Source organism: Hypanus sabinus, chromosome 11 (genome assembly GCF_030144855.1).
Source record: "Hypanus sabinus isolate sHypSab1 chromosome 11, sHypSab1.hap1, whole genome shotgun sequence".
Lineage (NCBI taxonomy): Eukaryota > Metazoa > Chordata > Chondrichthyes > Myliobatiformes > Dasyatidae > Hypanus > Hypanus sabinus.
In genome coordinates, this window is record NC_082716.1 from 66847986 (window position 1) to 66860881 (window position 12896).

General features: G+C 39.3%; 1 protein-coding gene across 2 annotated transcripts in view; it reads left to right on the forward strand.

Moving 5' to 3' along the window:
• Positions 1-954: 954 nt before the first annotated feature.
• ndc1 (NDC1 transmembrane nucleoporin) overlaps positions 955-12896 on the forward strand; it is a 29754-nt gene continuing 17812 nt past the window's right edge. For both annotated transcript variants that reach the window (XM_059984593.1, XM_059984594.1), the window contains exons 1-12: positions 955-1090; positions 2654-2774; positions 2864-2965; positions 3759-3933; positions 4051-4186; positions 5355-5463; positions 6307-6358; positions 7143-7275; positions 9882-9974; positions 10057-10138; positions 11096-11254; positions 12088-12366. In XM_059984593.1, coding sequence (XP_059840576.1) covers positions 1028-1090; positions 2654-2774; positions 2864-2965; positions 3759-3933; positions 4051-4186; positions 5355-5463; positions 6307-6358; positions 7143-7275; positions 9882-9974; positions 10057-10138; positions 11096-11254; positions 12088-12366 — 1504 coding nt within the window. In that variant the 5' untranslated portion in view covers positions 955-1027. The remainder of the gene's footprint in view (positions 1091-2653; positions 2775-2863; positions 2966-3758; positions 3934-4050; positions 4187-5354; positions 5464-6306; positions 6359-7142; positions 7276-9881; positions 9975-10056; positions 10139-11095; positions 11255-12087; positions 12367-12896) is intronic.

The window sequence follows — 12896 nt, forward strand, 5'->3', positions numbered from 1 at the left end:
CCAGCAAACCACTTCATGAGAAGGACTGCAGTGCATTAAGAAGGCAGCTCCTCATCACCTTCTGAAGGACAACTGGAGATGCCAGTAAATGGCTTTTCCAACAGCACCAACATTCGGTGATTTAATAAGGAAAATGTATACATTTACAAGTTTATAGATCTAACAAATCCAGATAATTATCTTGTGACAGAGATTGAAATTTGTCACTCAGCTAACTTTATACTTTGGATTTAAAGAAAAGGGTCAGAGTACAATTCTGACCCATGTGGAGTCACTGGCTGGGTTTCCGTGTAAATCAGGTTTCGTCTCAGTTCCTGCTCCATACCCAAAGCTCATTGGGTGGGTAGATCAACTACCCCTGGTGGCGTAACTGACAGATTCTGGGGGTGTTCATGGGAATGCGGGAACAATAAAAATGGGGTCAGTGTAAATCAGTACTCCGGGGTTAGTGTAGATTAGGTGGACTGATCCCAGTCACAGTTTTAAAACAGCTTCTTCCACTCTGACCACAGATTTCCGAATGGTAAACTATCTATACCTGTCTGGACACACCCCTCTGCTGGCTCCCACAGAGCCCTGTATAAAGGCGATTGGGGCACTGCTCCTCCCTCAGTCTTTGACATGTCGAGCTCCCTTTTGCTGTTAATAAAAGCTTATCGTCCACTTCCAGTCTCCTAGAGTTATTGATGGTGCATCACTATGAAATCATGAACAGTATCTTGTCATTCGTCTTTTGCACTCTTTACTTAGTTTGTAATCGATGTAATTTTCAGTCGTTAAAAAAAAAACAAATTGCACTACATTCGTGAATGATTAAAAAAACTGATTTCCAAGTCTGAGCGCCGCACACATACACGTTCCCGCGCGGGGAGCGAGCAATGCCAGTATTAAATATGGCGTCGGCCCGATCAAGCGGTCACAGCGAGTTGCGTCGCCGTGACGTCATTAGGAAGGCGCAGTATCGGTGTTCGGCGGCCTGGCGCCGGTCTTTGAATTGGAAAGTGCGGGAGCGGCAGTGTTTCCAGGAATGCGGAGTGCGGACAGCGATGGGGAGGCACAGCGGCCGCCAGACTTCTGGTTCATGCGCAAGGTGAGAGATGGCTACGCTTACCGGAAGGTGCTCGCTTGTGCCATAGTTCTTCCTCGGCCACGAGGTTGTGCTTCAGACTCCGTTACTGAAGCTGGAAAGGCCCAGGCTTGGCCGGCCTTCCACCGGTAATTTTCTTGCAAAGGTAGATAGGAAGCCAGTAAGGCTAATGGTTTCTGTGAAACTGACTGTGGAAAGTCATCAGGGTAATATTTTTATGTAGAACTTTGTCTCTCTTTCGACAGACGCTGACTGACCTACAGAGTCTCCCAACTCTGCAATGTTTCCTGTTTTTATTTCAGTTTCCCAGCACCTGCAGTTTTCTCCGATTTTTCATTTAGTGTTTGAGTGTTTCGCCTGTCGGGGTCTCGTAGCTTGCTGTCACTAATGATTTCCTGAAGAGGTGTTAGAGCAGTTTTGGAGGGTTACTGGTCCTGGCGGAACCAAATCCCAACTTGTTTTGGTAGTTGCTATTAGAGGCTGGAGTTGGGATTGGGAAGAGGAGTTTAGGATTTATTGACTTGAAAGCTGGATCAGATTATTGTAAATCCACTATCATGCTATCTCGATGAAGCGAGAAGATCCTTTGTTTCAATAACACAAGTATTCCTCAGTGTGGGGAAGAAAGTATATCAATGGACTTGTCAGATGAGCAGAAAATTGGCAAATTAGACTCAAAGCAGGAAAATGTGCAACACCAAACTAGGCAAGAAAGCCCAGAATGAAGGTGGGATATAAGAAATGTGCACTTAGAAAGAGCCTTGAAACTGCACATCCACAGCTCCCTACTGAGCAGCTTGGTACATTAGTTAAATCATGTGAGGCGTTCCTTCATTGGCTGCAGAAGAACAAACCCCACAGCTGGAATCTGCAAATGCTGGAAATAAATAAAAACGCAAAATGCTGGCAGAACTCAACAGGCCAGACAGCATCTATGGGAGGAGGTAGTGACGATGTTTCGGGCCGAAACCCTTCATCAGGAGCGAAGTAACATGGGATGGTCGAGGGGGGATAAGAAGAACATGGGATGGTCGAGGGGGAATAAGAAGAACATGGGATGGTCGAGGGGGGATAAGAAGGGGGGTCCCCCCTCGACCATCCCATGTTACTTCACTCCTGATGAAGGGTTTCGGCCCGAAACGTCGTCACTACCTCCTCCCGTAGATGCTGTCTGGCCTGCTGAGTTCTGCCAGCATTTTGTGTTTTTATAGCTAGAAAAAGATATACAGTTCTGGTCAGCAACTAACAGTAAAGATTCAAAAGAGAAAATTCTCAAGAATCCTGCCAGGTAAGAGTGTGATGAACTTTGGTTTGGTGTCAACCGGGTTACCTCTCATTTTCTTACTGAGGGTGAAAATGCTACAGTGTCTCAGAGTGGGAAAAGGTGAATAGAAATTTCACCGAAATGTGGAAAGATAGTTGCCTAAATAGAGTCGATTAAATAATAGTGAAAGTCAGCTGGGGTAGAACTGGAATAAAGCAGTCATATGTCTTAATAATTGTTGTTGAGAATTTGCCCCAGCCCTGTGAAAGTGTTGATTTCAGTTCTGTCATCTTGCCTTGCAGGTGTTCAGTTGGCGAGCAGCAGCTGCCATTGCATGGTCTGTGCTGTTGCTGCCTGTCTCCACAACTGTGTTTGTAATGTTTAGTCGACCAAATGTGTTCCACCCTGTTCAATGGATTACAGGTAATCACAATGTTAGTGGATTGGGGCCGGAATTCCCTCTCCAAATGCAGTCTAGCTGATGACGTCTTGTGTCCTATCTCTCTTTCTAGAGACATTGAACCACCTGAATAGTTCTTATATAATGTTTTCTTTCCTGGTGCTCTGTGGAGCTGCGGTGATTATTGGAATCTTCAATATGGAATATTATACAGGTATTAGAATTTTATTCTTTACATTTGGCTACTGATTTTTAAAGCCGATGTTCTAATTCAATCTCTTGTTTGATTTTCAGATAAATTTTTGATGCTCAAGTTTCACACTTGAGGTTTGAAATCATGAATTATGATTTATAATTGGCATTTTTCAACGTAATTTAATTTAATAGAAATTTTAGTCAATTATCAATTAAAACAAGAGGAAGTGACTTGTATTTATTGTATTTTTTTTATAAGAGTGTATTTTTTCACATAAGCTACATGATTGAAATTTGTATTCGTTTTGACAGTGTCACTTGGCCGCTGTACTTGGTAGCAGTGAGAAAGGGGCATGATCCAGATGGTGGGGGTGCTTAATGATAATTTCTGCCTACTTGAGGTTTTGCCTCCAATAGATGCTATCAATGGTGGGGAGGGTTGTGCTTGTGATAGATCAGGCTGTGAGAACTACTCTTCCAGCCTCTTGCATTGTAATTGTCATACCCCAGACCATGATGCAACCAGTCAGGATACTTTTTACAGTTTGAGTATTTGGTGACATGCCAAATTTTCTCAAGCTTCTGATAAAGTAGAGGTGCTGGAGTGCCTTTGTGTGATTACATTTGTGTGCTGGATCCAAGATATGATATCTTGAGACGTTAGCATCCATGAATTTAAAATGCATTAAGTTGGTCAAGGGACATTTTCAAATGATTTGCCTCCTTATCTACTTTTCCAAACAAATAAGCCCTAGCAGAGTTTCAAACCTGCTGAACTTTTTTTTAAAGAAAATTCTGTCCTTCGTTTCCAGTGGAGCCTTCTATTCCGTGTAGTCGGATAGCACTCATAGGGAATGTGTTCCATCCTCATCGGTTCATTCATTCAGTGGTCCATGCAGTGATCGGAATGCTGATGGCCTGGTGTGCTGCTGTCATAGCTGGGGGGCGTTACCAGATGATCAGTGTACCTTGTTCGTCTCAGGACAGGTAAGCATGGCATTGATCAAAATGAGGGCACTTATAAAATATCCTTGTTTGTAGTTTCTGTGCGCCTTGTCCTTTCTCTTGTATTTTTACCTTTTAACTTTGATCTTCTCGTTGCAGTTCTGCATCCAGTGGCAGCATGTGCCTGAATGAGTTTCATGTTTTCTTATTGATGGAAGGAGCATTTATCGGATACAGTTACAGTCTGCTTTATTTTATTAACAACTTAAATTATTTATCTTTCCCAACTCTGCAGGTAAGGTTACTGTTAAGTTCTACTTCAAATATTCTAAAAGCAGATCAATTTCTATTGTACTAAATATTTGTTTTAAAGCAGCACGTTGAAGTCATTTGTCCAGACTTCAAAGCCCCGTTCTAAAGCAAGCTTGCTGCCATCTGCCCATTGCCTCTTTAGGCATCTATTTTTTGGTTCTGCTCTATTCCCTCTGGTGTCCTCTCTGGCCATGTTTTTAAATTGTAACTTTTTTGTTTGGTTTGGCATCTTGGTCAGCTGATGTAACGATCTACTAGCTCCTGCACCTCTGCTCATACCTCTGTTCCTCACCTCCTTCCTTGTGGCAGTTACTGTGTAGCCCAGTTGCAAGTGGTGCTTAACCCTGGCATGAATAATGGAAATGTGTTTCTTGCTTAGCATTGTGACAAGTTGTAACACTACATTTAACGTGTAGAAGGAAAGTGAGGTCATCCTTTTGCAGTTTATGGACATGCTGGTTGCATTGTTTCGATTTAAAATTTTGCAAAAGTCTTACAGGGCTTTTGATTTGTGGTCCCTTTAACAGGAGATGAATAAAATAGAAACTAGACAGCCACAAACCGCATCTTCTAGGTATAATATTTAAATATCAATTCAGGTGTGTAATCTCAGTTAAAACTAATCTGGACCCTCTGAGTACCTGTAGCTTAATCATTGTGGAACTAAAAAGAAGTGGTGGGACTTTGACTTGTGCTGTTAAATGATTCTTTTTTTGCTGGATTAGACGGAGCAAAAACTAGTCGGGACATTAAAGACTGAAAATGGTACAGGGAACAGTGTTGATAATTCCCTTGCTACCATTGTCTTTAGAGTATGCAGTGTGCAGGCTGCCTTTTGAATGGGTTACACTGGTGTTCTATATCTGTGAATGGTGCCTTAGTAAGAGGAAGGGCGATAATTTATTGGTATTGGTTTATCATTGGAAATGCCAGGTGTACCATGATACAGTGGAAAATCTTGCCTTGCATATTGTTCATACAGATCAATTATTACACAGTGCATCAAAGTAGAATGAGGTGAAATATTAACAATGCAGAATAAAGTGTAAAAGCTACAAAAAAGTGCAGTGCAGGTAAATGTTAAAGTGCAATATCATAATGAGCTAGATTTAAGGAAGGGGAAAAAGTAATCTTATCTTTTTTTTTTGTAGCAATTCAAGTACCTGCGTTTTAAAGCAAACCTGCCACTGGTCATTAAATACAGTGCTGTGCAGTCATTGTATTTCCTCAGGAACTACTGCATCCTTTACTACTTTCTAGGTAACTTTTTTTTTTAATTGTCAGTCCAGGTTCATAAGATTGTATCGCTCTCATGCAATGATTGCCTCTGCTTGTCCTCCATGCTTTCTGCTCCACTGAATATATCCATTGAGTTACTACTTTGGAATGTTCATTGGGTGACCAGATGCAAGCAATAGCAGTGCAAAATGGAAGAATACAAATAATACTTTTCAATGAATAAAAACTTGTTAATTATTTTGATTACTAAATTAGAATACAAACATAAAATGTTTTTGTGAAGGAGTTCAGTTATGGTAGATTGTTGACATCACACGCTGTCCATCCATAATAGGGATGGGGAGAAGAGAGGTGAATACAATAAGGGGAAATAACCTGAATAAACTTAGGTTTAAAGATGAAAGAGTTAATAACTATAATAGGTAATGTTTTGTATGAATCTACTGAAGTCTGGTTAATATTTCATAATCTTGGTATAGACTTCTGCAATTGCCTTTGCAAATTTCTGCTCTTCTAGCCTGTTTTGCAATTTAGCAGTAACTTGGTGTACAATAACATCAGCACTTATATTCTGTTTATCATTTCATTTCTATTCTCATGGCTACAACCATGAACTTTGATTTTGAAAACAAATTAAAGATCTTGGTGTGTATTTTACTTTCATGCATCTGTAGCCTCTGTTTATTGCTCTTAATGTTGAAAGGTAAAGTGCAATGAGCTTATTCATAAATATTAAATTTCAATACTACTTTTTTTATTGGCAGTATTGCCTTGTAGCCAAAATCGGCTCAATTAATTTTGAACCAATTAATCTTGAAGGTCCTTAATTTGATTTTTCTGTTATATTTTTATTTTAATCCCTAGGTTATGTGCCAAGAGCTTGGATAAGTGCCTCAACGACCCTTCAAAAGGACAGGTTCGTGAGCTGAATACTAAGTATTCAGTCAATGATGTTTGATATGGTACCTACTAATTATTTTGAAGTTTTTTGTTTTATTTCTTTTTCTCTATCACTGGCCAAGGGCATCGAAGCCAAAATGGTTAGGATCGGGTTGAACTCATAAGGCCTCCTGGGTTTAAACCTATTATGTTTGTTTTGCCCTCTGGCAATCCACTGATGTATTTTATCCACTGAGATAGACTGGAGATACTGAATATCGTCTATCAAAAAATCGGGGGCTTGTAGATCAGAAATAGTTTTTGGTAAGGAAAATGATTTTAAGCATCCTAATTCTAAATGCTGAATTTAGCCAGGTCAGGTTGAGCACAAATTTAAAATCTGGCTCTGTCCAAAGCAGAAACCTTTCTTCTGCCTCTTCCCCTTCCACAGATCTTCATTTAAATTTGAATCCTTTTCTATAACGTATCTGTGGCATTGTACAAAATTCGCAATTCCCCAAAACCTAGCACAAAGAAGCATGTTGGGATAAACAGTTCAAAAGATTAATGTAACGGTTATGTACCCTGAGTTTAATCATGCAAAACTATTTTCTGCTTTACTTCAATATTCTTGCATCTGAGCAGTGATCTTTGCCGAAGAGTGTAGTGAAGCAGTTCAGGTATACGCTTAACTTCCGTGTGGCTTTTTAGAAAGTGGTGTGTCTGTCAGATGACCACAGTGAGATCCAATATTTCCAGAAGTAGTGCTGATTTGTGAATGAGCACTTGGAAAATAAAACTATCTGTAACTTTTTCTGAAGCATACAGCATTCCCTGGATACCCTGACTGGACTGTTTGACTTGCCGCTACTCTACACGACCTGGCTAAGTGGTACATTTCTCTTGGTTACCTGGTACGTTACATGGGTGCTCTTTAAAATCTTTGTCACAGAGGTGAGTATGGAATACATATGTTAACTGTTTAGATAAGATCTCCTGAATTACAGTTATTCTAAATATAAAGGTATTGTAATTGCCAACATACTATCGCCAAGCAACCTTTGGGTAAACAATGTTGATGAGAGAAGATAGGATGTGAGCATAAACCTACATGAAATATTTACATGTGAGAGTGGCGGGGGTGGGGGGAAGGTTTCATATGTGGTCCATGTAAAAGGGGAAAATGCTGTTTTATCAATATTTTACAATCTGGTAAAAACAAAACATTGTCACAGAAATAATTGTACATTAGTAAGAGAAAGATCATGAACTTGAAGCACAGAAATGACAAGTCTTAAATCATTGTTCTCAAGTGCAATTGAGGTACCAAAAATAGTGGGAACTTCAGAATATAATGAGATTAAAGGATTTATAGCAATTAATGTCAGTTTAAAAATAAGAAAGTAGACATCTAAAAGCTGACAAATCCTCTAGACCTGAGACAGCTTGTAGGATTCTGAAAGAGATGGCTGTTGAGATAGTGAACAGAAGGTGATTTTTTTTTTCTAAAATTCCCAACGTTCTCTCAGTCCCTGCAGATGGAAAGGTAGCAATTAGAAGAATGATGTTCAAAAACAAAAGGCAAAAAATGGTTAGTTCTATGCCAGTTGGTCTATAATGACAACCAAATACATGAAGAATAACTGTGTTGATATGTAATTTTTAGAAGTCTCTTAACATGGTGCTACACAAAAAAAAGGAACAGGCTTGCGGTTCAGATTTTAACACGGATAAGAAGATCAACTAAATAGCTGAAGACAGTAGGAATGAATCAGTCTTTTTCAGATTGACCGTAGCAATGACCTCATTCTTGCGTCTGAGCAGAGATCTTTAGTGAAGGTTATAGTGAAGCAGATTCCACTGTACTAACAGCAATTTTGGATATGTTATATCATGATCTTTTATTCATATCATTACCATTACAGTCTATGGTATAATACAATCTGTATAGTATTACATATCTAAAGTTGCTGCTGCTGCAATGAAAAAGAGATCTGGAGAGAGTGCAAAGAGTCTGCAGAAGGATTTAAATCCAGAAGGGTGGAATGGGCAGATAGCAGTTTGGCAGGTGGAGAATAATATGGTTAAAGGTGAGGTTACTCACATCAATACAAGTAATAGAAAAGTTTTTTTTAATGGCAAGAGACAAATGTAAGATGTGATGTGATGGTTCATGAAGCACAGTGTTGTTATGCAGCTGCAACACAGTTAGGGTACAAATGACACTTTGGGATTTGTGGCAAGAGGATTGAGGCACAACAGGAAAGATGTCTTGCTGCATTTGGAACAAGGCTGTAGTGAGGCCGCCTGATGTACACTATGGGGTCAGTTTTGGTTTCTGTGCTGAAGTAGAATGTACTTGGATGCAGTGCAGCATGGATTCAGCTGATAGTTACCAGAATGAACTTGGACTTACTGGAAATGAAAAGAATAAGAACTGACCATATTAGAAGCAAGATAAATTACTGAGAGTTATTGACAGGTTGATACTACATACAGCTCTGAAGTCTAAATTAACATCAGAGTCTTGGGGTTAGGAGCTTGCTTATTAAGGCAGAATTGATAAGTTATTTCTTTATTCATACAGTTGTAGATATTAAGAAGGCTGTGGGTGCTCATTGGTTTGGAATGTTTAATGCACATTCTTGAGCAGTGATTGGGAAATGGACGTGAGATACAGGATCTGATTTAACCTATGAAATGACATGACTTGGCTCCAGCGGGCTTATGACATGTTCAAAGTAAAATTTATTATCAGAGTACATACGTGTCACCACATACAACCCTGGGATTCTTTTTCCTGCAGGCATACAGTACTTAGCAAATCTATAGAACAGTAACTAAACGGGATCAATAAACAACAAACTGCAAATATAAATAAGGGCATGAAATAGCAAGATAAAAAGTCCATAAACTGAGACCATTGGTTTTTCAAGAGCCTGATGGTTGAGGGGTAATAACTGTTCTTGAACCTGGTGATGTGAGTCCTGAGCCATTTGTACCTTCTACCTGATAGCAGCAGCAAGAAAAGAAGACAGCCTGAGCGGTGTGGATTTTTGATTATGGATGCTGCATTTCATGTAGATAAGGACAATGGCTGGGAGGGTTTTACCTGTGATGTACTGTGCCAAATCCACTACCTTTTGTAGGATTTTCCACTAAAAGGCATTGGCTATTTGCTAGTAATTGCGATTTCCAAACTTGATTGTGGATGAGCAAATCATGTTTGAATCTTGAGAGTTTTCTATTACTAGCTTTAAAATGTAGAAGAAATATTTTTATCAATATATCAACATAAGTAGATTAGCGAACTTAAATGCTGACCACATTATAGAGTGTCACTGCTTTAGCTGCTGATGTTCTTCCTGTCCATCTGTGTTTGTCAAGAGTCATGTGTCGCTGTATTAGAATATCAGAAAGTTCCTGTTTCGGTCCTATCTTTGAATAAGGACAAATTTAGATTATTGACAATTTTTGAAAAGTTCAGAATTCATTTACAGTATTGTGCTTGCTTGTGGTTTGAAGGTTCCATCATGTATTGTGTTTTTCCATTGATTCAGGTATTCCAATTTTCTGTGCAGTCCACTTTTGGAGAGGATGGCGATCAGTGTCTTCCTAAAATTCTAACTGCCAATGTTTCCCCTTGTGTAAAGGTAAAACGGTCACAATAGTTCCAGTTGATTGGCTAGACGGTGCCAGCAAGCTGCTAACTACATGTGCACATCTGTTTTGCAGTACCTTGCATTGCAAGATTTGGCCTTGCTTTCTCAATATTCACCCTGTCGAAGACAAGAAGTATTCAGCCTTAGCCAACCAGGTATGGCCAAGTTCCTCATTAAGAAATCTCTTGGATATTAAATGCAAGATTGTACTGATTTGAAGAGTTGATATTCTGCATGGATTGATGTTGATTTTTAGGAATTGGGTGGGAAGATGCAGCCATTTGTAATAATCCTGATCCTTGTGCATTATTTACTAGGAGTGCATTTATTACTGTCAGTTTTTGTACAGTGATGTGGTTGCAGAATTATTCAATTGATTTTTGGGGTACTGATAAATGTATTAATTTTGGTGGTTATAGAGCTCACTTTTTAGTAAGCACAAGCTGGTGGGGGGCATCTCTTGTGGAAGTTAGTATTTTGGTTACTATGACTATCATCCTGGAAATGTGCAACAGATCACAATTTCATCTTAGTGTCTGTGTCACTCATTTCAATCTCATTTCACTTTTGCTTTTCTCCATCACAACTCACTTTTTCTAAAATTGTCTCTCAACTATCTCTATCAGATCCTTTGTCACAGATTTCCCAATGAGTTTAATTCTTAACAGCATTCTAATCCACTTAAATCTGTAAACTCCTTGTTGCTTGAAAAGTTACTTGCTGAGAAAGTCAATACGATTTCAGTTCAGGTGCTTCATCTGGAGTGTATGAACCGAATCATGTGAGGACATTCTTGATGAGATTTTAATGCAAGTCTCTGTTTCAGGTTCCACTCAATCCTATAGAACATTACAGCACAGCAACAGGCCTTTTGGCCCTTCTTGGCTGTGCCAAACCACTTCATCTGGCAGCTCATTCCACACTCCCACCACTCACTGTGTGAAGAAGCCCCCCCCCCCCCCATGTTCCCTTTAAACTTTGTGATTTTTTCTCTGTTTTTTGTTTCACTCAGTGTTTTAGGTTGTGCTTTCGAGAAAGTGCTATATAAGTTAAATATTAGCTTAAATTTTAACTTAATGACTGTAGTTGATCACTTTTGTTCTTAATTTAAGGTGGCCATCCTCATAATTGGATAGCCATATCAGGTGAATGCTTAGCCTTGCTAAATGACCTAACACACAAGCTGATCGAGTATCAGGAAGCCTTAGCCGCCAATGGTCGAGTCAAACCATATCCCACTCCTGGAGAAGGTCACCAGTCAAGTACATCAGGTCAGATCTCAAGTTTAATTTTTAAAAGATGCTATGTAATTTTTCTTTGTACATTGTGTGTCAGGTTACTAATGGACAGCATTTATTTGATGTGCTGCATGGGACATTTTGGATATAAGACTAAAGGACATAGAATAGACCAAAACTTCAATCTAATGTTCCTTTTTGTTTCTCCATTTCATAGTTACAATAATTTCTCGGCAGTGGAATACCTGAAATCTATCACTTGCTTCCAAAACGCAGTCCAGAATTGCTGCAACGTGTTTTGGCATTTTTTAAGCAATAACAAATTGATTTAGATTTTTATTTGAATGAATAGCTGTGGAAAATCTGAAATAAAAACTGAAGGTGTTTTAAATGCACAGCAGGCCAAGCGCAGGGTAGCCATTTGAAATTGGTGGCCTTTCATCAATTCTGAAAGAAGTTAGAGCAAGTAGGTTTATAAGATGCAGAGGAGAGTGGAAGTGAAGGATCAGGAACTGGGATGAATGGAGCTGTAAGCTGGAGAAGAAACTTCTGATATAAAGTTCCACCACTAACTTAGTCCTGTTCCCTCTCTTCCCGCTACCCACATATCCACCAGCCCTTGTGGCCAAATTGTCGTCATTTGTGAACGGGATATCAGTGTTGTGCTAGAAGTAGTGGAATGCAGAGTTTGGAGTGGAGAAGTTTATAGAGATAAGGGAGCTTGAACATGTGAATTATAAATCAATGTTTTAATTAGATTTTTTATCTTTCAGTAGCCATCCTATTTATGACCTAAACTTGCAACAATCTAGTTTTGTGTGACAGCCCTGTCATAGGCATGCCTTCATTGTCATCTTCTGTTACAGAAACATCTTGTCTTGAAGAGCCTGCCAGCTACCAGCCTTCCCGAAAGATGCCATTCCGTACTCCTTTTCCCCAAAGCCCCCTGGATTCACCAATGAACAAGTCCTCCTCCTTGAAGAGCCTCCTCAGCCTCCCCTTTACACCAGATTTGGGCAGTCCTTTTGACTCGTCTGCTGTGACCCACTTGAATGACTTAGGTTCTCCTTACTATGGCTCAGTGCAGGGCCCTCGTTTACTGAAGCGGGGACCAAAAATTTGGTCGTCAGCATCTCGTTCCACAGGTATGTCTGTGCTATAGTTTGGTCTACAGAAAAGTGAAACAGCCTTATTAGAAGCTTTTGTTTATGGAAAAATTAAAAGTAAAGTTTTCACTGAGATTGAACTAATCTTGTCAGAGGCTTTACAAATTGAATATGGTAATGTATAAATTGATCAAAATGTGTAAGGTTTTACAAGTTAATAATTGCTGTCTTTTTTGAGCATCCATTTATTGCCTTTCTTCACTGTTAACTTCTGTGATTTACCTGCACTTGTGCGGTTGTATAGAAATTGGAATTCTAGAGACAGATTCAAGATTATTGTTATTCTTCAGTACACAAGTATAAAATAGAACAAAACTATTGTTACTCTGGATCTGATGCAGCATAAAAATAAAATACAAACATAAAGAATACAATAAAAAGGTACATTAAATATAAAAGTAATCGTATAAAATACAATGAACTGTGATAAACATGAGAGATCCTGCAGATTGTAGAAGTCTAGAGCAACACACACAAAATGCTGGAGGTACTTAGCATTATCAGGCCCT